The sequence below is a fragment of the Salvelinus namaycush genome, chromosome 33, assembly GCF_016432855.1.
Source record: "Salvelinus namaycush isolate Seneca chromosome 33, SaNama_1.0, whole genome shotgun sequence".
NCBI classification, from domain to species: domain Eukaryota; kingdom Metazoa; phylum Chordata; class Actinopteri; order Salmoniformes; family Salmonidae; genus Salvelinus; species Salvelinus namaycush.
In genome coordinates, this window is record NC_052339.1 from 1,011,645 (window position 1) to 1,039,477 (window position 27,833).

A 27,833-nucleotide genomic window follows, 5' to 3' on the forward strand; every position below is an offset into this window, starting at 1 on the left:
CCAAGGAGAGTGTGTCTGTAAGTGTATTAGGCCTACCTTAACACTCCTCCGCCCGTCTCTCAGGGTCTGTTTTCAGAGAACAAGGAGAAGCTGATCAGCAACGCCATCTTGGCCCTGCTGTCCCAGGAGAGTGAGCTGCCGGGCCTCAACGTCGAGCTGGAGAGCCACTTTCACGCCATCCGACGCCTCGTAGCCTCCAAGGCAGGTTTCCAGGCCTTCACACAGCTGCCCAAGTAAGGCATCAAAACACACACACACACACACACACTGCTAACATTTCTTCCTGACTTTACGTTTCTCCTCTCACTACCCCTCTCTCCCTCCTTCAAAGCTCTGACTGTCTAATTGTTCTCTTCATCTCTCCCCACCTCTGCTACATTCTCCCCATCCTTCTCTTTCCGTCCCCCTCTCTCCTACTGATAGTTATTGCTATGCAGTGTTGTGGTAAGCGTGTAGGTAACAGACATACTCTGTCATTCCAAGGTCTGGTCAAGGGTCTGGATTCACAGATGGAACGTAAATATGAATCCATACATCTCAGTCTGCCCTCTCTGTCTGCCTCTTGTCTGTCTAACTTCCTCTGTCTGCCTCACTGACTGACTACGTCTGTTTGTCTGTCTGTCTGCCTCTGCCCGTTTGCTCTGTTTCTGTCTCTCTGGCCTGCTGTCAGTCTCTGGCTGGCTAGCCTGCTATCTGTCTACTACTCTCCTTTCATGTGTCTCAAACACTGGGAGAGCAAAAGAGAAGTGATGTCATCCTTCCATCTCTTCTTCACCTCTGTCTGCCTGTGTACAGTTTGTGTGTGCTTCTCTCTTTCTCTCCTCTGAACTGGGTCTCTCTTTCTCTCCTCTGAACTGGGTCTCTCTTTCTCTCTCATATATCCAGGACTATCTCTTTCTCCTCTGGGGTCACTGAGATGTATGAGAGGATGTGTATTTCTATTCTTGGTTCCTGTGGAATTGAGAATAAACCCCCAGACCCCTTGAAAAATATATTTGTGTATCAAATATGAGGCCCTTTTTGAATTTCCAGTGTCAATGACTGTCTCCCTATCATGTCAATGAAATGAATGAGTGAGTCTCTGTCTAGTTGAATCTGTGTGTGTGTTTTGCAGGTTCCGGGAGAAGTTGGGGGTGAAAACGGTGAAAGCTCTGAAGAGGAACAACAACGGAGTGACACACGCCGCCGTAGACATGCTCTGTGCTCTTATGTGTGTAAGTTCCATTTGCATTCCCCGAGCAGGTACTGAAAGCGCACACACACACCATCTTACACACAATATTGGTGTGGCGACATGACAGTACACAGAATGTGACTGCTTTTGGTAATGCACAATTTTAAATAGAGAATTTTCAATTGAATAGCAATTTTAATTTGCAGCCGATGCACGATGACTACGACCTGCGTCAGGAGCAACTGAACAAGGCCTCACTGATGTCTTCCAAGAAATTCCTGGAGAACCTTCTAGAGAAGTTTGTCAGCAACGTGGTACGTTTGTCAGCCTCAACCTCCACTAACCTTTTTTGTTGGTCGTCCCGAAACCCGGCAGTAAACCAAAGGAAGCCATCTTGGTTCCTTTCCTTTAGTCTCCTTTACACTCTTCTTTTTTCGACTTCTCTACCCTCCCTCTAGGAACACGGCACAGGGGCACTGGTGATCAGCTCGCTGCTAGACTTCCTGACCTTTGCCCTGTGCGCCCCCTACAGCGAGACCAGCGAGGGTCAGCAGTTTGATATGCTGCTGGAGATGGTGGCCTCCAACGGACGCACCCTCTTCAAACTCTTCCAGGTAGCTAGGAGGGGTGAGAGAAAGGTAGTATGGAATCCAACAGATATGCACATTTTTTTTTGGATTTCAGACTAAGAGAAAGGGGAAATGATGGGAGGATTGTTGATTTTATGACTTTTCCAAACAAGGAAAAACAGTTAAAGAAAGAGGGGTGAAAGGTGGAGGTGGGTAAAACGAAAAGATAAATTGAAAAGAAGAAAGAGCGTCTACAAACGGTGTCTTTGCTTTCTATAAGGTATGTGTGACTTTTTTTTTGTTATTTTTTTTGTTAGCACCCCTCTATGGCCATTGTGAAGGGAGCAGGCCTGGTCATGAAGGCCATCATTGAGGTGAGGCTGGGGGAGCATGACTTAATATGAAAAAGAGGAGAATTTTGATGATCATATTGGTGATGATTAATATTTAGTTTTTTTTATAAGGAGGGGGATAAGGAGATAGCCACTAAGATGCAGGAGCTGGCTCTGAGTGAGGGGGCACTGCCCAGACACCTACACACCTCCATGTTCACCATCAGCTCAGACCAGAGGATGCTCACCAACAGGTAAAGGACAATGGGTCGAAATCTGTTTACTTCAAATTTATACACAAATCTCCCATAACATCCATGCATGATTTACTCAAAAGTCCAAATTATGTATCCTTATCTCAATTTTGGATTCTGACAAACTCACTCATGGTTTTTTAACTGTTTTTCCCACAGGCAGCTAAGTCGTCACCTTGTGGGCCTGTGGACTGCAGAGAACCCCATTGCCATGAACCTCCTCAACAGAATACTGGTGAGGCTCCAGACAGGTGTTCAGGCAATTCACTTGTGTACAGGGAACTTGATATTGTCTACATTCTCTCCATCTCACTCTCCCCTCAGCCGACGGGGCTGCTGGCATACCTGGACAGCCTTGATCCCGTCCCGGAGAAAGACGTGGACAGGATGCACATCCGTGACAACGTCAAGATCGCCACGGTAACCTGTTGTAGAGACACTAGCCCAAATTCCCCTGTACCCACTCTATTGTGGTACCTTTTTTTAGAAATGAATGTGTGCTTGTATGTTAACAGTACTGTATATTTTTCCCTGTTTGTCGACTACAGGACCAGTTTGGTTGGCAAAAGGTGCCTGACTGGCAGCGGGTGGCGGGCAAAGCAGCCAAAGAGGTGGAGAAGTTTGCCAAGGAGAAAGCTGACATTGTGCTGATGCACTGGAGGGACAAGATGGGCATTGCCCAGAAGGAGGTGAGGAGAGGGACTCACTGCTCGCTTTTCTCCCCCCATTCAGGGGCTTCATTCTGGGCCAGTAGCTCTAATGGTAATGCCCTCATTCTGGCTCCGCTGGCTCTTGCTCCTCCTGCTGGCGCTGAACGGTATTGCAGACTCCTGAGACGCACACTACTGCTTCCATAGCTGTCCGCTGGACTGGTCCAGGTACTGCAGTACCAGTTAGCATGGCTAACATCCAGCAGCTTTGCCACTACCTGGCTTGGGGGAGACACTCGGGCAACCTGTGGGGTTTTGAACCACATTCTAACAAACCGTTTTCTTTGCTGTTTTTGAGGCCACTGAGCAGATATTTTATTTATAAATGTTTTATTTAACCTTTGTTTAACTAGTTAAGTCACTTAATAACAAATTCTTATTTACAATGACGGTCTACCCTGGACGACGCTGGGCCAATTGTGCGCAGCCCTATGGGACTCCCAATCACGGCCAGATCTGATGCAGCCTGGAATTGAACCAAGGTCTGTAGTGAGCCTCTAGCACTGAGATGCAGTGCCTTAGACCGCTGCGCTACTCGGGAGCCCATGGCTAGCATATGTGCTGCTTACTTCATGTGTGGTGTCTCTGCTTGTCTATGTGTGTCAGAGGGATCCACAGAAATCTTTTTAAAACCTTTACGGGATCGGTGGGTCCCCCGCTGGACAGTTGCGCTAATGTAGGCTAATGCAATTAGCATGAAGTTGTAAGTAACAAGAACATTTCCCAGGACATAGACATATCTGATATTGGCAGAAAGCTTAAATTCTTCTTCATCGAACTGTACTGTCCAATTTACAGTAGCTATTACAGTGAAATAATACCATGCTGTTGTTTGAGGAGAGTGCACAGTTATGAACTTGGAAAGTTATTAATAAACCAATTAGGCACATTTGGGCAGTCTTGATACAAAATTGTTAACAGAAATGCGATGGGTCATTGGATCAGTCTTAAACTTTGCACATACGCTGCTGCCCTCTATTGGCCAAAATCTAAATTGCACCTGGGCTGGAATAATACAATATGGCCTTTCTCTTGCATTTCAAAGATGACCATACAAAGAGAAAACAAAAAAATGGTTGGTTTTTTCTTTGTATTATCTTTTACCAGATCTAATGTGTTATTCTCCTACATTCATTTCACATTTCCACAAACTTCAAAGTGTTTCCTTTCAAATGGTATCAAGAATATACATATCCTTGCTTCAGGTCCTGAGCTACAGGCAGTTAGATTTGGGTATGTCATTTTAGGTGGAAATTGAAAAAAAGGTGTGGATCCTTAAGAGGTTTAAAAGTGTATTGGTGCTGGGATTGCTATTAAAACTCTTGGTGCAGTTATGACTTCTACTTTTGGCAACTAAGTGTATGAATAACACCGTGAGTTATGTTGACAGAATGTAATGGAAGCATTTACAGTAACATGGTTAGTGTAACAAATTAGAAGTCTTGTTAGAAGGACTAATATGTGTCGTTGAGTAGAGCAGACCATCTGACCGGGTCAGTCATTAACAGAAGAATCTCTCTGTCCTCCTGTACGGGCCACAGCTGCCTCTGCTCTGGCTCCCCTTCAAATCTTTAATCAAATTATATCAACTGGGCCACGACGCTGCCACAAACCGAAGTTCACCTATACTTAATAATATGGCGTTTTCCTGGGATTTTCTCTCACCACACTAGTTTTTTTTCATCTAAGTACTAAGATTAAAAGGAACTTATTAGTGCAGATTCTGAATGAGACAGTTGTTAAAGGCTTAATGTGGGTATAGGTGATTCCAGCTCAAATCAATAATTTAATTGACTTTTATTTGCCAACCAATCACCACAAACACTCAAATCACTACCACAACTGTTGTGATTTGCATTTAATTCATATTAATTTGATAAAAATATATAATTGCATACGGTGGGTGAATCTGGACTGGAGACTGTTGTACTGTTTATGTCGATAAAGATTTGGATTATAATGCAGATGACCTTTGACCTAACGTAATTGAGAAGCATCTCTGTTTGATCCGACTGAGGACCAATAATCTCTCTCTGTTGTCTCTTGCCCCACCCTCCCTCTCTTGCCTGTTGTGGTTCTCGGCTGTCAATCAAATGCAGCAGGACAGAAATAACCTGGTAAGTAGAACTGACCAATAGGTACCCCTCTTCCTCCCTCTTGACCCCTCCCCCTCTTACCTGTCAGTCATTTAGACCTCATGCAACAAATGATGTTGTGGGATCCCATCTCTGTATTTTGATTTTTGTCACTGTTTATGCCAAAGGTTGTGTGTTTTTGTTGGTGTTTGTTATCATGACATTATTTTTCACCTGGTGGTCCTTGACATTAAAACGTTGTCCGTCCATTTGAATTCATCAATACAGTAAAAAAAAATTGTGAATTTTATTTATTTAACCAGGTTAAAAACCTATTTTGCGAGGGTGACCTGGCAAGAAGGCAAAACAGGGAAATGGCAGCGTGTCCATAAAATGTTACAGAAAAATACAAAATACACACAAGACAAAGTGTTACAAGTTAAAGATACAATTGAAGATTAGAAACAACTGCAGTTATCACAAATAGTGTTGTCGATCAGAGTCTTAAAAACAGGCAAAGACACTAACTCCCATAACTTTAAAATCTTCTGAAGCATGTTCCAGGATGAATGGGCATTAAAAAAAAGATTGTTTCCCCATCTCAGTTCTAGCCTTAGGAACAGACAAGGACAGCAGTGACTGTGAACGAAGACTATATTGAGTGACTGATCTGGTCAGTAAATGTATTGCAATTCTCACGATTCTATATGTATTGCGATTCGATACTGTGATTTTATTGAGATTCGATGTTCAAACATATTACTCACCATATGTCTGCTGCAGAGGGACAAGATAGAGCCATGAGAGAACTAGTTTTGATCAGTCATGGAAATAAAAGTGCTGAAAATAAATTGGCTCCCTATTTAAAGAAAAAAAGATGGGGAACAAGCTATGAAGGAAAAACACTGGAGTTTTGGGGCAGGTACAGCCAACTAGTTCAAAAATAATATTGTGATATTGTCGATATGATATCTTCAAAAATAATGTTGTCTACTGGCAAACAAGCTTTGCAGTAATGATCAATTAGCGGATATTGCAACTATTGAATCTGTCACAGGTGAATTACTATCAGAACCTAAATGAATCAACCAAAGATTCTCCCTTTTCTATAACAAATGGTACACCTCTGTTTGTAAATTCACACAGTCAGATCAAGTCTTTTTTTTTAAGATATAAGAACTCCTCTTCTCTCAACAGAGGAAGCCAGCTTGAGAGCCCCCAAATATCTCTCTCTCTCTCTCTGAACTCAAAGGGGCATTGGATAACATGAATAAAGGCAAATCACCTGGTTGTGACGGTATTCCGCCTGAGGTCAATTTCAAATGTTGGAACCAATTAGGTCCACTGTTACTTGAAATGATTAACACAGCCGTTCACAAAGGTTTATTTGGAAGGGATGTAAATACAGCACTAATTTAGCTTTTATTAAAAAATAAAAAAAAAGGTTCATGACACCACCCAGCGTGCTCACTATCGCTCTCAATCTGTGATAAACACAGATATGAAACTATTTTCTAAAATTCTGTCCTCCTGTCCCCAAAGCGTATTTGTTTAAAAAAGACAGCCTCCATTACATTCTTCATCAGAAACCAAAGATCCATGGGCAGTTCTATCTCTTGACATAGAAAAATATTTTGAAAGACTAGAAAATTATTATCTTTGTGTTGGATAATATGGGACTTGGCTCCAATTTCATTAATATGATTATAAATACGATATGCCAATCCCTCAGACATAGTAATAACATGCAATGCCTGCTCTGTTCCATTCAGAATAACTAGAAGTAGCAGGCAGGGTGATCCCATCTCACCTCTGCTATTTTTGTCTATGGAGTCCCTGGGCCAGGCAATTCGACAATCGAAAGAAATTGCACCAATATCTCTCAATTCTACGGATCACGTCATCTCATTTAAACACTAAGTATACAAAATATTAAGGACACCTGCTCTTTTCATGCATGGTCTGACCAGGTGAAAGCTATGATCCCTTATTGATGTCACTTGTTAAATCCACTTCAGTCAGTGTAGATGAAGGGGAGGAGACAGGTTAAAGAAGGATTTTTAAGCCTTGACAATTAAGACATGGATTGTGTATGTGTGCCATTCAGAGGGTGAATGGGCTAGATAAAATATTTAAGTGCCTTTGAACGAGGTATGGTAGTAGGTGCCAGGTGTACTGGTTTGCGTCAAGAACTGCAACGCTGCTGAGTTTCACGCTCAACCGTTTACCGTGTGTATCAGGAATGGTCCACCACCCAAAGGACATCCAGCCAACTTGACACAACTGTGGGAAGCATTGGAATCAACATGGGTCCATTCCCTGACGAATTGAGGCTGTTCTGAGGTTAAAGGGGGGGTATGCAACTCAATATTAGGAAGGTGTTCCTCAATCCCTCCCAAACGCTTTGAAGATCATAGACTAATTCAGCTCCATCTTAAGTAAATCTGCCCTCCTGCCTCTCAAGACATATGGAATCCCAATCATTTCCCATTTTAAATATTTGGGAATAGATATACAGTACCAGTCAAAGGATTGGACACATCTACTCATTCAAGGGTTTTTCTTTATTTTTACTATTTTCTACATTGTAGAATAATAGTGAAGACAGAACTATGAAATAACACATATGGAATCTTGAAGTAACCAAAAAAGTGTTAAATAAATCAAAATATATTTTATATTTGAGATTCTTCAAAGTAGCCACCCTTTGCCTTGATGACAGCTTTGCTCTTTGATGCAAGCTAACTATTCAATTATATGAATTTGTGTATTGTGCATGCCCCCCCAACAAGAAAAATGTATAAAGATTTAGTCACAAAAATCAACAAAAAATATCCCGATATGTAACTATACATTTTTCCCCCATCACTATTCAATACATGCCATACCTTCGTATTTGTTTTTATCTATCATCTGTGTATTGATTGTTGTACCTTGAACGTAGTCTAGACCCAGATCTGTATGTGCCCTTGCCAACTCCATTACTGTCATTATCAAGCCAAACATGACAATTTGGTATGACAATGAGTGACAGGGAGTTGGCATGATAGCACAAAAAGACTGGCACTCAGGCTACCATGAACGCTGGTGTGAGTGGTGTCATAATCATGGCAGCTGAACTCATCCACTCACATTGTCTTATCCTTTCATGTAGAGCAGTTGTCCAACAACCCGGAGAGAATGTGTAGTGACTGACTGATATTGTTCTTGGCTGCTCTTCTATAGAACCCCAACCAAAAGCCTGTCATTCTGAGGAAGAGGAGACAGAGGATCAAGATTGAAGCCAACTGGGAGCTCTTCTACTACAGGTAGCTACACTTGGTCACGTACTCGCAAAATGCCCTCCTTACTGTCTCTCTTACTAGTATAGGCTTAATTGTGTTTTGTCCTCGACAATTTTTCATGTATATAAATGTTTCTCCAGCTGGAGCAGCCTTCTACTTTAAATTATGAAATAAATTCAATCAATGCATGAAAAGTGATTATTTTGGTTTTGGATAAGTAGTCCCATCTCCGGTTCTCCTTTGTCGCAGGTTCCAGTTGGACCACGCGCGGCCCAACCTCATCTGGAACCTGAAGACACGGGAGGAACTGCGGGATGCTCTTGAGGGTGAGATGAGGGCCTTTGGTGTAGACCGCGAGCTGGGCAACGCTAGCGTCATTTCCTGGAACCACCAGGAGTTTGAGGTCAGGGTTCAAACCAAATTACGATGATATGATCATTAATCAACACAGCATGTGGATTGGTAGCTAACGTGTGTGTGTGGGTTATGTGCTTTTGCGTGTGTGTGTGTGTGTGTTGCAGGTCAAGTACGAGTGCCTTTCGGATGAGATAAAGATTGGTGATTATTACCTGCGTCTGCTGCTGGAAGCGGATCAGACGGACGAGTCGGGGTCCATCAAGAGATCGTAAGACATCCGCTACCTACAACACGATCAGCCATCTAATGTCTAAGCCATCTAATGACAATGTTGCTCTGGCATCCAATCGAAAGGCATAACTTAAAATGTTTCAATTGTTACATTTTTCCAAAGTAAACGTTTCAATCCACAATATTCCTCCGTCCATACATCGCTCTCTTTCTCGCTCTCTTGCTCTCTCTCTCTTTCTCTCTCTTAGGTATGAGTTCTTCAATGAGCTCTACCACCGTTTCCTGCTCACACCCAAAGTCACCATGAAGTGCCTGTGCCTACAGGCCCTCACTGTCGTCTATGGGAAGTGCTGCAATGAGATTGGCCCCTTCACTGACACCAAGTACATCATGGGCATGCTGGACCGGGTCAGTGGTGCTGACACAGACAAAACAAAGCAGTATCGCATAGCTCAACATTTTTGCATGAATGGTTCAGCCAAAGAGAACTCAATTGCAGTGCACGCTTGGCCCCGCACAAACACATCGGCGGGGGTTGGCTTGGCTGGGAAACTCACTATGAAAGCTGAAGGCTATCTAATAAAATACCAACTTTAAAATACCAATTTTATATCAATCTAAAATATATACCTTGTAGGCTAATGCATAATAACTAAATGTAATTAATATATACTGAACCAAACTATAAACACAACATGTAAAGTGTTGGTCTCATGTTTCATGAGCTGAAATAAAAGATCCCAGAAATGTTCCATACGCACAAAAAGCTGTTGGTGAGCATTTCTCCTTTGCTAAGATGGTCCATCCACCTGACAGGTGTGGCATATCAAGAAGCTGATTAAACATGATCAGAACACAGGTGCACCTTGTGCTGGGGACAGTAAAAGGCCACTCTAAAATGTGCTGTTTTGTCACAACAATGCCACCGATGTCTCCAAGATTTGAGGGAGCATGCAATTGGCATACTGACTGCAGGAATGTCCACCAGAGCTGTTGGCAGAGAATTGAATGTTCATTTCTCTCCAATGTCGTTTTAGAGAATTTGTCAGACATGGCCTTCTAGGCAGGGTTGCAAACACAGAGGAACTCTGCCTAGAAAGCCAGCATCCCGGAGTCGTCTCTTCACTGTTGACGTTGAAACTGGGGTTTTGCGGGTACTATTTAATAAAGCTGCCAGTGAGAAACAGACGCCTCAAGTCCTCAAAACTAGACACTAATGTACTTGTCCTCTTGCTCAGTTTCACACTGCTCTTTCTATTCTGGTTAGAGCCAGTTTGCTCTGTTCTGTGAAGGGAGTAGTACACAGTGTTGTACGAGATCTTCAGTTTCTTTGCAATTTCTCGCATGGACTATCCTTAATTTCGCAGAACAAGATTAGACTGACGGGTTTCAGAAGAAAGTTCTTTGTTTCTGGCCACTTTGAGCCTGTAATCAAACCCACAAATGCTGATGTTCCAGATACTAAACTAGTATAGAGAAGGCCAGTTGTATTGCTTTTTTAATTAGGACAACAGTTTTCAGCTGTGCTAACATGATTGCAAAAGGCTTTTCTAATGATCAGTTAGCCTTTTAAAATGATAAACTTGGATTAGCTAACACAACGTGCCATTGGAACACAGGAGTGATGGTTGCTGATAATGGGCCTCTGTACGCCTATGTAGATATTCCATATCAAATCTGCAGATTCCAGCCACAATAGTCATTTACAACATTAACAATGTCTACACTGCATTTCTGATCAATTTGATGTTATTTTAATGGACAAAATTTTTATTTGCTTTTCTTTCAAAAACAAGGACATTTCTAAGTGACCCCAAACTTTTGTGTGTGTGTGTGTGTGTGTGTATATATGGTATGTATGTATGCATGTACCGTTGAAGTCGGAAGTTTACATACGCTTAGGCTGTAGTCAATAAAACTCATTTTTCAACCACTCCACAAATTTCTTGTTAACAAACTATAGTTTTGGCAAGTCGGTTAGGACATCTACTTTGTGCATGACACGTCAATTTCCAACAATTGTTTACAGACAGATTCTTTCACTTACAGTTTACTGTATCACAATTCCAGTGGGTCAGAAGTATACATACACTAAGTTGACTGTGCCTTTTAACAGCTTGGAAAATTCCAGAAAATTATGTCATGGCTTTAGAAGCTTCTGATAGGCTAATTGAAAATAATTTGAGTCAATTGGAGGTGTACCAGTGGATGTATTTCAAGGCCTACCTTCAAACTCAACCCTTTGCTTGACATCATGGGGAAATCAGCCAAGACCTCAGAAAATAAATTGTAGACCTCCACAAGTCTGGTTCATCCTTGGGAGAAATTTCCAGATGCCTGAAGGTACCACGTTCATCTGTACAAACAATAGTACGCAAGTATAAACACCATGGGACCACGCAGCCGTCATACCGCTCAGGAAGGAGACGTGTTCTGTCTCCTAGAGATGAACGTACTTGGGTGCGAGTAGTGCAAATCAATCCCAGAACAGCAGCAAAGGACCTTGTGAAGATGCTGGAGGAAACAGGTATAAAAGTATCTATATCCACAGTAAAACGAGTCCTCAGCAAGGAAGAAGCCACTGCTCCAAATCCGCCATTAAAAAAAGCCAGACTACGGTTTGCAACTGCACATGGGACAAAGATTGTACCTTTTGGAGAAATGTCCTCTGGTCTGATGAAACAAAAATAGAACTGTTTGGCCATAATGACCATCGTTATGTTTGGAGGAAAAAGGGTGAGGCTTGCAAGCCGAAGAACACTATCCCATCTGTGAAGCACGGGGTGGCAGCATCATCTTGTGGGGGTGCTTTGTTGCAGGAGGGACTGGTGCACTTCACAAAATAGATGGCATCATGAGGGAGGAAAATTATGTGGATATATTGAAGCAACATCTCAAGACATCAGTCAGGAAGTTAAATGATTGGTCGCAAATAGGTCTTCCAAATGGACAATGAACCCCAAACAAACTTCCAAAGTTGTGTCCTTAAGCCATTTTGCCAACAAAGTCAAGGTATTGGAGTGGCCATCAGAACCTATAGAAATCCTATAGAAAATGTGTGGGCAGAAATGAAAAAGCGTGTGCGAGCAAGGAGGCCTACAAACACTGACTCAGTTACACCAGCTCTGTCAGGAGGAATGGGCCAAAATTCACCCAACTTATTGTGGGAAGCTTGTGGAAGGCTACCCGAAAAGTTTGACCCAATTTTTAAACAATTTATAGGCAATGCTACCAAATACTAATTGAGTATATTGTAAACATCTGACCCACTGGGAAAGTGATGAAAGAAATAAAAGCTGAAATCACTCTCTACTATTATTCTGACATTTCACTTTCTTAAAATGAGGTGGTGATCCTAACTGACCTAAGACAGGGAATTTTTACTAGGATAAAATGTCAGGAATTGTGAAACTGAGTTTAAATGTATTTGGCTAAGGTGTATGTAAACTTCCGACTTCAACTGTGTGTATATATATAAAAAAATGTCAGGAATACATTTTTTTTTTTTTCTATCTATGCATAATAACCCATCGTTCATTAGCTAAATATAAGGCTAATACTGCATTGAATTTATTACCTGCACTATGTTGCACTAACCACCAGTGAAGACAGTTATGCTTTTGGATCCAATATCCCTAAATGGATGTTTGTCATTTCAGCAGATGATCATGTTTCAAATTTCTAGAGTCATGTTCCAAAGAGTCTCTTTTTTATTAATTTTTTTGCCTAATTGAAACGACCAAATGTCGGCCTTTTACCAGATCTGAATATTTTTGCATTAACTGTAGGCTTAACTGATCAAATTCCTGTAGACTAGGTTATATACATTATAATGTTCTGCCCATTAATTAATTTAGGCCATTGCGTAAAAAATCAGCCATGGATGATTTAGCAGGAAACGTACACAACATTGTTGCACATTTTTTGATAAGACTCATAAACACAAACAAGCACTAGGCTACACAGCTTTTCCCCTCCCAAATACAGGGGAACTCGACATATTGTAGTACAGTGTGCGGAGGGTGAATGCGCGGCCGGCTCTGTAAGCAGTATTGTGCCCAAAAAGCCACCTTAGCCACACACACACTGTCAGGGTTCTTTTTGGCACAGTTTTGAAATGGTAACTTCTCCCTCTCCCCCTCTGTATTTACAGTCTACAGACAAACTGGAAAGAGACAGACTGATCCTTTTCCTTAACAAACTCATTCTCAACAAGAAAAATGTGAAGGAGGTGATGGACTCCAATGGAGTTCGCATCCTAGTGGACCTGCTCACCCTGGCCCACCTACACACCAGCCGAGCCACCGTCCCACTACAGGTAGGTCTTTACCGCTGCCCTGTCTGAACCACCCAAATGGTAGCATATTCTTCTCATCACATATCTAAAGTTGTATGTTTTGATACAGTTACAGGTGATGGAAGCGTATAGCTGTTGGAATTCAAATAGAATTTTGGCAGCTATATGCTTCAGTAACAGGCCAGTCTGTCTGGTTTCATGCTAATAACATGTCTTTGTGTCTGTCAGAGCAATGTGATCGAGGCCGGGGCGGACATGAAGAGAGAGAGCGAGAAGGAGTGGTACTTTGGGAACGCAGACAAAGAGAGGAGGGGCCCCTTTAGCTTCGAAGAGGTATGTTTCTATTGAATGCCAAACCAAGACTAATGCTTAGCTCTACTTCAAAAGAAAGATCTTAGGTCTGATTATCTGGATCCAGTTGCATTAATTCGTTTTATTTTTGTTGGTATCTCCATGAAAAGGTACATTTTGTAACATGGGTGAACTATCCCTAAGTATGATATCTTTATGACTGAACACATGCATGTGCCCCCCACCCCCGCTCCAGATGCAGGAATTCTGGAACACAGGCGTGCTGACGGCCAAGACGCGTTGCTGGGCCCAGGGCATGGACGGCTGGCGCCCCCTGCATGCCATCCCCCAGCTCAAGTGGTGCCTGCTGGCCAGCGGGCAGGCAGTAATGAACGAGACTGACCTGGCCACGCTCATCCTCAACATGTTCATCACCATGTGCTCCTACTACCCCAGCAGGTAGGGAGAAGATCATCAGTTATCTCCTTTCCCCTGCTTCTGTTCTCTCTCAATGTCTCTTACTTTCTTTCGTTCTCTCTCTCTTATTCTCTTTCATTCCCCCTCTTGCTCTTTCATTCTCACTTTAATTTTCTCCCTCTTTTATCCTCTTTCATTTTCTCTCTCACTGAAACCCAGTTTAAAGTGTGAGTATGTCTCCGTCTTTCCCCAGGGACCAGGACAATGCCATTATTCGTCCCTTACCCAAGATCAAGAGAATGATCAGTGACAACACCTGCCTCCCTCACATTGTCCAGGTGAGTGAAACCAACCTATTATCAGCTCCATCTCCCTCCCATAGTTAATAACATTCACATCTTTGGTTGTCATGCAAATCACTATCCTACCACTTTAGCCAGCTGGACTGGTATTCATAAAGGATCTCAGATAAGGTGTGCTGATCTAGGATCAGGTCCCCCGCTCCATTGTTTATAATCTAAAAGGTTTAACTTATCCTAGATCAGTACTCCTACTCTGAAACGCTTTATGAATACGAGCCCTGAAATGTACTGAGGTAAATGTAGACCCAGGTCTCCCTTGTGAAAGATTCTTCTGACCTCAATGGCACTTCCTGGTTAAATAAAATGTAATGAAACATGTACTATTTCCTCCTCCCATCTCCAATCAGCTGCTGCTGACCTTTGACCCCATCCTGGTAGAGAAGGTGGCCAACGTGCTGTACCTGGTGATGCAGGACAACCCCAACCTGCAGCGCCTCTACCTCACCGGCATCTTCTTCTTCATCATGATGTACACCGGCTCCAACGTGCTGCCTGTGGCCAGGTCAGACTGGTGGAGAGATGCAACCGGACACACACGCATGTCAAACACTCATGTCACACACACATACTTAACAGAGGTGTGGACTCGAGTCACAAATATGATGACTTGAAACTCGACTGACTCACCAATGACTCGTGACTTAACTTGGACCCGAGCCTTTTGACTCGAACTGACTTGATACCCTCCCCAAGCCCAAATTTTTTTTTTAAAGTGTGCAGCGCATCAACTCTTCATTTAACGGATTACAGTTTGAATCGCACAGCAGCCAATCATATTGTGCCAGCTGAGAAAAAGTTGCGTGTGGCAGTGCGGGAAGAAAATTAGTCGGAGGCGCAACAACTTACAACTTTGTTCGACATTTGAAGCTGCACAAAGAACGGTAAGTCGTGGCTAAAATAGCCGAGAGCTATATATGTTTGCTAGTGTAGCATGTAGGCTAACGTAACATTAAATCAATGAGCCTCCACACAGTCAGTCAGTGTAGGAACGTGATCATTGCACCCAAGATTGAGCTGCAACTGGCTAGGCAGTTAGTAGCCTAAATCCTGCCCGATGTTACTGCTGTTCCTAAAACTATTGATATACGTTAGCCTACTGTAACCACACACAGAGATGGTGTGTGTGTTAAGGTTGGGCGATTGTGTACAAGCCTACATCGCCTGATTGCGATCGCTATGGGGGAGTCTTGGCTACCCACAAAGTTTATTTGGAAAGTCATACAAATATATATTTTTAAAGCATTCATGATTTGTGTAAATGTAATATACTCTCTATTACTCTTGTTAAAAATATGAAATGGTATTACATTTGGTGAAGAGCACATTATGACTTGTTTAGGACTCGAAACTCAAAGTTGAGCACTTGAGACTTGACTTGCCTGTCTTGACTTGGGACTTGAGTGCTAATACTTGAGACTTAGTTGTAAAACAATGACTTGGTCCCACCTCTGATACTAACCACCCACGTATACTCATGTATTCACGTGCATACATGTATAGGCGTGTGTGTGTGTATATATATACAGTTGAAGTCGGAAGTTTAGGCCTCCTTGCTCGCACACGCTTTTTCAGTTCTGCCCACAAATTTTCTATAGGATTGAGGTCAGAGCTTTGTGATGGCCACTCCAATACCTTGACTTTGTTGTCCTTAAGCCATTTTGCCACAACTTTGGAAGTATGCTTGGGGTCATTGTCCATTTGGAAGACCCAGTTGCGACCAAGCTTTAACTTCCTGACTGATGTCTTGAGATGTTGCTTCAATATATCCACATCATTTCCCCCCCTCATGATGTCATCTATTTTGTGAAGTGCACCAGTCCCTCCTGCAGCAAAGCACCCACACAACATAATGCTGTCACCCCCGTGCTTCACGGTTGGGATGGTGTTCTTCGGATTGCAATCCTCCCCCTTTTTCCTCCAAACATAACGATGGCCATTATGGCCAAACAGTTCTATTTTTGTTTCATCAGACCAGAGGACATTTCTCCAAAAAGTACGATCTTTGTCCCCATGTGCGGTTGCTAACTGTAGTCTGGCTTTTTTATGGCGGATTTGAGGCAGTGGCTTCTTCCTTGCTGAGCAACTTTTCAGGTTATGTCGATATAGGACTATAGATACTTTTGTACCTGTTTCCTCCAGAATCTTCACAAGGTCTTTTGCTGCTGTTCTGGGATTGATTTGCACTTTTCGTACCAAAATACGTTCATCTCTAGGAGACAGAACGCGTCTCCTTCCTGAGCGGTATGACGGCTGCGTGGTCCCATGGTGTTTATACTAGCGTACTATTGTTTGTACAGATGAACGTGTTACCTTCAGGCGTTTGGAAATTGCTCCCAAGGATGAACCAGACTTGTGGAGGTCAACAAACATTTTTTTCTGATGTCTTGGCTGATTTCTATTGATTATCTCATGATGTCAAGCAAGGAGGCACTGAGTTTGAAGGTAGGCCTTGAAATACATCCACAGGTACACCTCCAATTGACTTTTGACAAATTATGTCAATTAGCCTATCAGAAGCTTCTGAAGCCATGACATCATTTTCTGGAATTTTCCAAGCTGTTAAAAGGCACGGAAGGCACACAACTTAGTGTATGTAAACTTCTGACCCACTGGAATTGTGATACAGTGTATTATAAGTGAAATAATCTGTCTGTAAACAATTGTTGGAAAAATTGTTTCATGGACAAAGTAGATGTCCTAACCGACTTGCCAAAACTATAGTTTGTTAACAAGAAATTTGTGGAGTGGTTGAAAAACGAGTTTTAATGACTCCAACATAAGTGTATGTAAACTTCCGACTTCTTCAACTGTGTATATGTGTGTGTATATATATCTATCCATCCATCCATGTGTTTTAATGATTTTCTGTTGGCCTACGTTATGTTTTGTGGTTTCCTTTAGGTTCCTGAAGTACACTCACCTGAAGCAGGCCTTCAAGTCAGAAGAGGCCAAAGGAACAGACATCGTGCAGCGCAGTGTTCTGGGGCCGGTCCTGCCCGAGGCCATGGTGTGTTACCTGGAAAACTACGAGGCAGAACGCTTTTCCGAGATCTTCCTTGGAGAGTTTGACACGCCAGAGGCTATCTGGAGCAGCGAGATGAGGTAGACACAAGCTTGCTGTTATTGTCCTTTGACTGTCTTTTGCCCAGTCTGAATTCAAATCTCAGGCACTATCCCCAATGATTTATTTTTACCGGATTTAAAGGACCAGATGGGTGTTGAAGGAATGTTTTTGGACCAAGACTTTCTCTCTCTCTCGCTCTCTCTCTATTGGTCGTCTACACATCTTCCTCGTCCCCCCCTCCCAGGCGGATGATGATAGAGAAGATTGCGGCCCACCTGGCCGACTTCAGCCCACGGCTGTACAGCAACACGCGGGCCCTCTACCAGTACTGCCCCATCCCCATAGTCAGCTTCCCCCAGCTGGACAACGAGCTCTTCTGCAACATCTATTACCTCCGGCACCTGTGTGACGCCAACCGCTTCCCGAACTGGCCCATCCGAGAGCCCGTATGTTGATGTTAACTGTGTGTGTGTGCGTGCAACTATATGATGGTAGAATGGGCTTGTGAGAGGTTGATTGACAAATGAAAGTGTGTTTTGGAAGCGCTTCCGACTGCAGTACCTATACTAAAAGTGTATATGAAAGGGATGGAGACCCTAATAGTGCTATCATCATTGGTCTCTATTGTGTTCTGCCCCCTGCAGGTGAAGCTGCTGAAGGATGCCCTGGAGGCCTGGAAGAGGGAGGTGGAGAAGAAGCCTCCCTCCATGTCTGTAGATGATGCCTACGAAGTCCTCATCTTGCCCAAGGGTCAGGGACAGTAAGTGGCCGTTCATATATGAAGATAAATACGCTTCTCCCTTCCCTCTGTCATCTCTCCTCTACAAGATGTCTTTTGGTACTCTGTAGATGGAATATTTTAGATTTTCTGATTGTTATACAATTGTTTTTCCACAGGCATGAGGAGAGTATGATCAGGAAGGCCTACTTCAGACTGGCGCAGAAGTACCATCCGGACAAGAACCCAGAGGGCAGGGTATGCTACCTCACCATTGCTACTTCCCAGATGGCACCCTATTCCCTATGTAGTGCACTATATAGGGCAGTGGTCACAAACAAAACTTGAAACATGTTTTTTTTTTAAATGTTTTCCATCGCATGACCTAATGAACATGACCCTATATTATTGGACCTTCTGTGTTGTGTGGTTGGTCGATCTTCAACCATCCTAATCGGTCCCCAAACATTTCTGTAAAAACCCCAACGATAAAGCCTCACATTCCTATTTTTTGTTATTCGTCTCACACTGTTGGCGGTAGGTGCACTTGTTCCCATTTTTAATCATGTAATGTGTCTGAAGCTACAAACTCCACCTTTCCGGTATGCACGGACAGCAAATCAAGCCTACAGCCGGCCAATCGGATAGCTCAGATTACCGTGTTGGAAGCTTCCTCGAGCGCACAGCAAAGTTGATACTGTGAGATTTAAAAACTAGACAGAGCCTGTCAACAAATATTGTAAAGAGCAGCTGTTTCTATGAGTGAGTTCATGTTTAAGTTTTTACTCTGCACCGTCAACACTTTATATTCAACACTTTTATAAGCCATAAAATGTGCTGCTGCCTACTCGCGCTACAACCAGCACTGCAGCGAATGAGTGTATCGATAGGCTTGCATTATTCATGTTAGCGACTTGGGTCTTTTTTTATATGGAGGGAAGTTTCACTTTCTCTGGTCATAGCAGTTACAACATGAATTTGTGCATGAGGCAGAAATAACGCGGTGTGACTTGAGTTTCCCCATCAGCTGGAAGACGGTGTCCCCTTTTTTGGTCAGTCTCAGTGGAGGGAGAGCGGAGGGACATTGAGCAAAGCAATTTACTTTAAATTAGGCCCACTCGGCTGTGCCTTACAAGTAATACAACAACTGTTCTATTACCAGTTTGATCATATACCACAAGTTATGAAATATAATTTTTAAATGGTCTGAGAATAACAATGTAGGCCAATTCAAGCATAGCCAAAATGCAGCGATAATGTATTGGGCCTATAGCCTACTGCACAAACCTCATTGCTACAGAACAGTTTTTAATTGGTTAGTGTTGCATAGGCTTATGTTTTTAAGTCGTGTTTTTATCTGAGCGGTGGATCGCGGCGTCCATTTTGACTCAAAGTGACCACTGACGTAGGGATTAGGATGCCATTTGGGGCGTAGCTATTATCATCAGAGTTTGAGCAGTTCTCCCCTCCTGTCTCGGAGCATTACTTTCATTGTTCAGAGTTGTGTGTGTTCATGACTGTGTCTCTTTTGTGTGTTCAGGACATGTTTGAGAAGGTGAACAAGGCCTATGAGTTCCTGTGCACCAAGTCGGGCCGCATTATTGATGGCCCCGACCCTGAGAACATCATCCTCATCCTCAAAGCCCAGAGCATCCTCTTCAACAGACACAAACAAGGTCTGACATTCTAATACTCTCTGCACTATTCTGCATTGTCTGTAGTATTGTAATTTTTGTGTTATTAAGGTGAATTGGACTTAAAAACAGAAAACAATTAGAATGTCAGGGCATATTAACTTGCATTGGTTTTTGGACGCAAATGCTAAAAGGTTAGCATTTGGAGACAGTGGCCATGTAAATAAAAACAAAGAATGGATCGCTGTCTTACCTTGTCCATAGACTGCTTACAGGCCAAATAAACCAATATGTTGTTTTGTAAATTGGGTGAACTATCCCTTTAAGGCAAGCTCTTGTTATCCTCTTGTCGACAGAACTGGAACCTTACAAGTACGCCGGCTACCCAATGCTCATCAAGACCATCACCATGGAGACGGGTGACGAGCAGCTGTTCTCCAAGCCCTCCCCCCTGCTCCCAGCAGCAATCGAGCTGGCCTTCCACACGGTCAACTGCTCTGCCCTCAATGCTGAGGAACTACGCAGAGAAAGCGGAATTGAGGTAAAACTAACAACACTACTGGCTGTTCACATATCAGGGTCATATTCAATGGAAGTAAATGACTATAACAGGGAGGTGTCCAATAAGAAATATATTTGTTTTTCATTTTCCGTTGCAAAACATTTTGCTACGTTTTGAAACAGTGTGCGCTAATAAATACAATTCAGATATTGCAACAATCTTCACCTTTTCTGATCGACATTCTTACATTCATACTTTTATGGTGTATAACATTATCCCCCTCCCTTTTCCATCAGATTCTGTTGGATGCCCTATCCCGGTGTGTTGCTGTTTTAACCGCTTCCAGCAAGTCTGATGACATGGCTGTTCAAGTAAGACCACCACAGTGCCAGGCTGTGGTGGAGTGGTAACACTCCCTGGCACATGTCTTGTATACGATTCCCCCACCGGAGACAAGGATTCAATCCTTGTGTCTACCCTTTCTATTCTTATCCTACTTGCCTGTCTCCCCCTCTAATTTCCCTACTGTCTGAATAAAGTGTAAAATCACATTAAAAAAAATATATATATATATATATTTAACAATACACCAGATACACAAACATCCCTCTGTCACACTATTATCACTGTATTCTAACCCATACATGTCAGGCTGGAAATGAGTGTTACTGTTCAGTGTCGTTAATGGGCTGTGTTATTTTGTCTGTCCCTAGGTGTGTGGCCAGGTGTGTAAGTGCTACAGTGTAGCGGCTCAGTTTGAGGAGTGCCGGGAGAAGATCATCGAGCTGCCCAACATCATCAGGGATCTGTGTCACATGCTCTACTATGGGAAGGTGAGACCTCTACTTAATCATGTAACAGCACCTTATATCTCTGGCTCTGTATATACTAATGACATACCACTCTGTCATCCAATGCAGAAAGTACACCAACTTATACTTCCAAAAAGTGGCATTTTAAATGTGAGCACATACCTTCAATTGATAGCAATCATCTCTTATTCTCTCTCTCAGGCTCTCCAGCGGACAGCGGCACTGGCCGTGCAGTGCGTCAGCTCCTTCGCCGTGGACTACTTCCTGCAGACGCACCTGTACCATGCCGGCGTGCTCTGGCACCTCCTGGTGCACCTGTTCAACTACGACTACACGCTGGAGGAGAGCGGCGTGGCCACCAGCCAGGACACCAACCAGCAGGCGGTGGCCAACAGCCTGGCCAAGCTCAGCCTGGTGGCCCTCAGTCGTCTGGGGGGCTACGCCCCGACACCCCCACCCCCTGGAGAGGGAGGTGTAGTGGAGACTAACGGGGTGGAGGGGCAACCCCCGGAGAATCCTACAATTCGTAAGAGCCTGGCGGCCATGCTCACACCCTATATATCGAGGAGGTTAGGGTCGGGGGCACCGGCAGAGGTGAGTGATATTGGAAAAGATGAAAGGGATATGTAGATTAGACACAATTACACATACTCATAGACCCACTAGTTAAAATACTCTTGAGGATATGCTCTCATTTGCCATGCTCACACACACTCACTCACTCATGCAGCTGTTCCTTGTCTTTTCCCCTGTGTGTCATACTAGGTATTGAAGCTGCTGAACAGCAACTCCGAGAACCCTTACCTGATCTGGAACAACGGGACCCGGGCCGAGCTTCTGGAGTTCCTAGAGGCCCAGCAGGAGGCCAACATCAGGAGGGTGAGCAGAGCACTTGGACTGACTCTAGAATGTAGCTACGTCCCAAATGGCACCTTATTCCCTGTATAGTGCCCTACTTTTGACCTGGGTCTATAGGGTCCATTTGGGGTGCTGCAATGGACATCTGTGTTATGATCACTGTAAAAGTGTATTATTAGGCCTGTATATAGAAATGTGTCTCTGTCTTAGGGGGATAACGATGAGAGCTTTGGCTCAGAGTTTGTGTTCAGTGACCATGGTAAAGAGCTTATCGTGGGCGAGGTCTTTGTCCGCGTCTACAACGAGCAGCCTGCCTATCCTCTAGAGGTGAGCCCCAACACTCAGTTTAGTGTCAGACCAAGCCCCATACTCGTCACTGTCAACCATTGTTCAATCAAATTGGTACTAACAACATTGTAGTCATTGTCATGTCATTAAGTAGCACACAGTCACGGTAATCCATTTGCTTCACGCAGCTCACAGTAATATCTGAAAACCTGCAGGTAATTATCTGGTAATGCGTACAGTACCAGTCAAAAGTTTAGACACACCTCCTCATTCAATGGTTTTTCTTTATTTTTACTTTTTATTTTCTACATTGTGGAATACTGATGAAGAAGACATCAGAACTATGAAATAACATATATGGAATCAAAATCAAAATGTATTTTATATTTGAGATTCTTCAAAGTAGTGTGAGTGGACCAAGTACTTGGAGGTTGCTCTAAAGCGGAAAGGTGGAATGAACGAGTCAGGAGCAAGTTCTTAATTGAACAAAGTTCTCAATTGAGGTATTTTTCCTTCTCAAACCCTCCAACACGATCAAGGATGATATCCCAAGGAAAACACAAATCTTCTTCTTCACAAGAACAAGGAACACAAGGTGAGTATCGTTAAACTATAATATAAATCACGGGTGTGTCACTGCCTTCACGATCCGTCCGTGGAGAGCCCCCTTCGGGTGGTTGTCCAGATCCGTGGTGACCATTCCCTAGAGGTGGTGTGTCCCCTTCTCCCTTCCGAAAGGTACGTCCTCTCCTTTGTAGAAGCAAGCACTCTTTTTTTTCTTCTCCCCACTCTGCCAGTTCCCTCCTCGCTCTTGTAGGGGAAAGAGAATAGCTCATTAGTACCGTCAGCTGTGCTTAATTGCCTCTGATCACCTTGACTCACATGCCGGGCTGGGCTACTGTCTGTGGGAGCAGCCTGCCCTCTGGTGGTCCTTCCACAGTAGCCACCATTTGACAGCTTTGCACACTCTTGGCATTCTCTCAACCAGCTTCACCTGGAATGCTTTTACAACAGTCTTGAAGGAGTTCCCACATATGCTGATCACTTGTTGGCTGCTTTTCCTTCACTCTGCGGTCCAACTTATCCCAAACCATCTCAGTTGGGTTGAGCTTGGGTGATTGTGAAGGCCAAGTCATCTGATGCAGCACTCCATCACTCTCCTTCTTGGTCCTTCTTGGTCTCCTTCTTGGTCTTGGGAGGTGTGTTGCGTCATTGTCCTGTTGAAAAACAAACGATAGTACCACTAAACGCAAACCAGATAGGATGGCGTATCGCTGCAGAATGCTGTGGTAGCCATGCTGGTTAAGTGTGCCTAAATAAATCACAGACAGTGTAGTGTAATCAGCAAAGCACCCCCACATCACGCCGCCACCTCCATGCTTCACTGTGGGAATTGCTCATGCGGAGATCATCCGTTCACCTACTCTGTGTCACAAAGACACGGCGGTTGCAACCAAAAATCTCAAATTTGGACTCAACAGACCAAAGAACAGATTTCCACCTGTCTAATGTCCATTGCTTGTGTTTCTTGGCCCAAACAAGTCTCTTCTTCTTTTTGGTGTCCTTTAGTAGTGGTTTCTTTGCAGCAATTCGACCATGAAGGCCTGATTCACACAGTCTCCTCTGAACAGTTGATGTTGAGATGTGTCTGTTACTTGAACTCTGAAGCATTTATTTGGGCTGCAATTTCTGAGGCTGGTAACTGTAATAAACTTATCCTCTGCAGTAGAAGTAATTTCATCATAGCAATTGATAGTTTTTGCAACTGCACTTGAAGAAACTTAAAAGTTCTTGACATTTTCCGTATTGACTGACCTTCATGTCTTAAAGTAATGATGGACTGTCGTTTCTCTTTGCTTATTTGAGCTGTTCTTGTCATAATATGGACTTGGTATTTTACCAAATAGGGATATCTTCTGTATACCACCCCAACCTTGTCACAACACAACTGATTGGCTCAAACGCATTAAGAAGGAAATAAATTCCACAAGTTAACTTTTAGCGAGGCACACCTGTTAATTGAAATGCATTCCTGGTGAATAACTCATGAAGCTGGATGAGAGAATGCCAAGAGTGTGCAAAGATGTCATCAAGGCAAAGGGTGGCTACTTTGAAGAATCTCAAATATATAATTTGTTTCACACTTTTTTGGTTACTACATGATTCCATACAGTATGTGTTATTTCATAGTTCTGATGTCTTCACTATTATTCTACAATGTAGAAAATAGTAAAAATAAAGAAACTCTGGAATGAGTAGGTCTGTCAACTTTTGACTGGTACTGTATGTATTTAGCTACAAACATGTAATTAAATAGAATACTAGTAATTTGATGTATTTCTATGGTTATAACCATCCAAATATTTAGTTTAAACATCAGATCAGATGTTATAGGCCTTGTTATTAGTCTATAACAATGTCTCCCTGTTGATTATGGTCCAGTACCCCAAGGTATTTGCAGCCAGCCTGCTGGACTATGTGGGCTCCCAGGCCCAGTACCTCACCACCCTGCTGGCCATGTCCCAGAGCAACAAGGTGGAGTCCCAGCAGCACGCAGAGAGGCTCCACTGGGCTGAGATGGCCCTGGAGGCCTTGCGCAACGTCATTAAGAACAACCCAGGTACTGTATAATATACAACCACCGCTTATTCTTTAAAAAAATGCTTTGCTTTTTTCATTACCTGACCGTGTGCTCTGTGACCTGTGTTGACCCCAGGTTCGGAGACCGAGTGCATCGGCAATTTCAAGCTGCTCTTCTCCTTGTTACGGGTTCACGGGGCTGGGAAGGTGCAGCAAATAGCTTTGGAGGTACAGTGACGCTCTCTCCAACTCAAATGCGCGCTCTCTCTCTCTCTCTCTCACACTCTCACACACGCACACACATTCACTCTTTGTTTTTCTCCCCAAGGTTGTGAACACAGTCACCTCCAACCAGGAATGTGTGGCCAACATCGCTGAGTCCCTGGTGCTGTCCAACCTACTGGTGCTGCTGCACTCCTTGCCTTCCAGTAAGACCACAGAACACCTACTTCATCTACTACTCCTTTCTACGATATACACTATTCAAAACCTGTCTGATTTTATGTATTCCTTTCAGGCCGGCAGCTTGTACTGGAAACCTTGTACGCCTTGACCTCCAACACCAAGATAGTCAAAGAAGCTATGGCTAAGGGTCAGTATTATGCAGATTGCTCTTGAATATAGTAACTGCCAAAATATAGGAAACACCAGCATAAAGTGTCTTAGTAGGGCGTTGGTCCACCACGAGCCACCAGAACAGCTTCAATGTGCCTTGTATTCGACAATGGCACATTTTCATACAGGATTTACCCCAGTTTTTTTTTTTTTACCCAAAAGGCTCAAACTTTTCTGTTTACATCTATGCGGGCTGGCACCCGTCTCTCACTGGGCTCTTACTCGGTGCCAAAGCCAGGCCACTGGTACTTTTCAGCTCTCATTTACATAACAATGGCGAACTGTAACACCTTCTCACAAAGCAGCTGTTTTGGTTATGCAGAGGTTGTTGATTCTGCACTTTAAAAGTCATCACTGCCAGCCCTAGTTTTTTTTAAACACAATTTCCCTACTATAACATAAGGGTGTATATACTAGTGTAACACTGGTGTTAGTCTAAAAGCAGCACAAGTCTCTGGAAATCTATTGGAGGAATGCAACACTATTCTTCCATGATGGTGGTGGAAAACGCTGTCTCCGGCTCTGCCCCAGAATCTTCCATAAGTGTTCAATTGGGTTAAGATCTGGTGACAGAGACGCACACACACTTTAAACCTATGCTCCTTTGAGACCCCTCTTTCAATGTCAGCCATCGTAGCCAAAATAATGGGCAAATGGGCATTTTTATACATGACTGGATGTTAATTGCTTAATTAACTCAGGAACCCCACCTGTGTGGAAGCCCCTGCTTTATACTTTATATCCCTCATTTACTCAAATGTTTCTGCTATTTTGCAGTTACTTGTATCATCATCTGTTATCATGGGTAACTCTCGAGGGATTGACATTAACGCTTTTCCTCTTGTCGAAGACAAGTTTTAAAAAATTGTCGGCCAAGTAGAATATAGATTTTAAGTTGTCAGAATGACAGGAGGGAAGCGCCTGAAAATGTAGCCAAACTTTGAGACCTTTAATTACATAAATATAGGCTAAACGCTAGTCATGTTTTACAAATATAATGAAGGATAGTTCAACTTTAATCTTAAAGGCTTGATTCTGTCGACATATTCGAGGCAAGGTTCGTTCAGATAAAATGGTCACAACAGACCGGTTATGTACGGTGTTGCGCACCGTACAGTACATAACCCACCTTGAATCTGAGCAAGAGGCAGTCAGCGTTTTGAAACGATTTAACCATGAACGTATTGTTTAAAACCTGGAAATGTTATGTCATATTATGAAGCATGTCTTAGCCTAGCCAAAATAGAACCATAGAAATGTGGAGGGAATTATTTATAAACACTTAATATGCCCTTAAAACCAGCATTTTTCTCATGTTCTCGTTATTTTATTGTCCAGCAGCCAAATGCATAAATCCTAGTCATATTAGTAGGCCTAACCAATGCTAGTTGATTCATGTTTAGATCGCCCCGCTTTCTTAATTTCTAACAGATATTTTCATCTGTCAGATGAAACTGCTTATGCGTGCGGTGCGCTTTTGAGAATGGTGTTTTCCTTCCGATTGCATTTTGGAACATTTGCGAGTAGCCTACAGCCATGTGCACATTGTTGTGCTTATAATATGAAGAAATAAAACTTGATCAACATTTTAAGCTAACCGGTCTGATCTGTTTCATCAGCCTCATTGCTTTTTTACATTTTTTTTAAATTTTTTTATGTGGTTGTATGAATTTTGGATTTGTCATCCCAGAACTGTCCCAGAGTTCGTTTTGAACAATAGACACATTTATTTTTATCATCCCAGGAAAAATATTCACTTTTTTAGCCACTTGTCCTTTGGACAAGTAGGACAGATTTTTTTAAATGTCAAACTCTACCCTCCCTCCCTCTTCCTCCAGGTGCGTTGATCTACCTACTGGACCTCTTCTGTAACTCCACCCACCCCCAGGTGCGCTCCCAGACGGCCGAGCTCTTCTCCAAGATGACCTCAGACAAGCTGGTTGGGCCAAAGGTCAGTCAGTATCCTTGTGTGGCTTGCCATAGGAAGAGAGCGATCACTCTGTAGAGAATACTTTAGCTCTGCGTCCCAAATGGCACCTTATTCACCATATATTTGGCTAGGGCCCTGTTTTCTTTCTCCCTCGTCCTTATCCCTCTCTCCCCCTCAGGTGCGTCTGACTCTGATGCGTTTCCTGCCCGGCGTGTTCATGGACGCTATGCGGGACAATGCGGAGGCGGCGGTGCACATCTTCGAGGGGACACATGAGAACCCCGAGCTCATCTGGAACGACGGCTCTCGGGAGACCGTCTCCACCACCGTCCGGGAGATGATGCTCGAGTACGCAAACTTTCTTTCTGGGCTTCTCTCTTATTGACCATGTGATTTGTATCTTTTGTCTCATGTTTTTCTCCCTTTTACTCTGCAGACACTTTAAGCAGCAAAAGGATAATCCTGATGTTAGCTGGAGA

The 27,833-nt window shown here is 43.3% G+C and overlaps 1 protein-coding gene across 1 annotated transcript in view; it reads left to right on the forward strand.

Annotated features, from left to right (window-relative positions):
- Positions 1-27,833, forward strand: part of LOC120027774 (dnaJ homolog subfamily C member 13-like) — a 58,553-nt gene that overhangs the window by 26,778 nt on the left and 3,942 nt on the right. The window contains exons 12-48 of the mRNA XM_038972801.1: positions 64-233; positions 1,115-1,214; positions 1,381-1,488; positions 1,633-1,788; positions 2,061-2,117; positions 2,208-2,329; positions 2,489-2,564; positions 2,654-2,749; positions 2,878-3,018; positions 5,139-5,156; positions 8,340-8,422; positions 8,648-8,801; positions 8,920-9,023; positions 9,235-9,394; positions 13,140-13,304; positions 13,512-13,616; positions 13,831-14,033; positions 14,245-14,329; positions 14,701-14,855; positions 17,255-17,455; positions 17,662-17,863; positions 18,062-18,177; positions 18,315-18,393; positions 19,676-19,811; positions 20,126-20,310; positions 20,568-20,642; positions 20,985-21,104; positions 21,285-21,677; positions 21,849-21,962; positions 22,152-22,268; positions 24,672-24,849; positions 24,946-25,037; positions 25,138-25,237; positions 25,327-25,401; positions 27,263-27,375; positions 27,533-27,702; positions 27,791-27,833. Of these exons, the coding sequence (XP_038828729.1) occupies positions 64-233; positions 1,115-1,214; positions 1,381-1,488; positions 1,633-1,788; positions 2,061-2,117; positions 2,208-2,329; positions 2,489-2,564; positions 2,654-2,749; positions 2,878-3,018; positions 5,139-5,156; positions 8,340-8,422; positions 8,648-8,801; positions 8,920-9,023; positions 9,235-9,394; positions 13,140-13,304; positions 13,512-13,616; positions 13,831-14,033; positions 14,245-14,329; positions 14,701-14,855; positions 17,255-17,455; positions 17,662-17,863; positions 18,062-18,177; positions 18,315-18,393; positions 19,676-19,811; positions 20,126-20,310; positions 20,568-20,642; positions 20,985-21,104; positions 21,285-21,677; positions 21,849-21,962; positions 22,152-22,268; positions 24,672-24,849; positions 24,946-25,037; positions 25,138-25,237; positions 25,327-25,401; positions 27,263-27,375; positions 27,533-27,702; positions 27,791-27,833 (4,767 nt within the window). The remainder of the gene's footprint in view (positions 1-63; positions 234-1,114; positions 1,215-1,380; positions 1,489-1,632; positions 1,789-2,060; positions 2,118-2,207; positions 2,330-2,488; positions 2,565-2,653; positions 2,750-2,877; positions 3,019-5,138; positions 5,157-8,339; positions 8,423-8,647; positions 8,802-8,919; positions 9,024-9,234; positions 9,395-13,139; positions 13,305-13,511; positions 13,617-13,830; positions 14,034-14,244; positions 14,330-14,700; positions 14,856-17,254; positions 17,456-17,661; positions 17,864-18,061; positions 18,178-18,314; positions 18,394-19,675; positions 19,812-20,125; positions 20,311-20,567; positions 20,643-20,984; positions 21,105-21,284; positions 21,678-21,848; positions 21,963-22,151; positions 22,269-24,671; positions 24,850-24,945; positions 25,038-25,137; positions 25,238-25,326; positions 25,402-27,262; positions 27,376-27,532; positions 27,703-27,790) is intronic.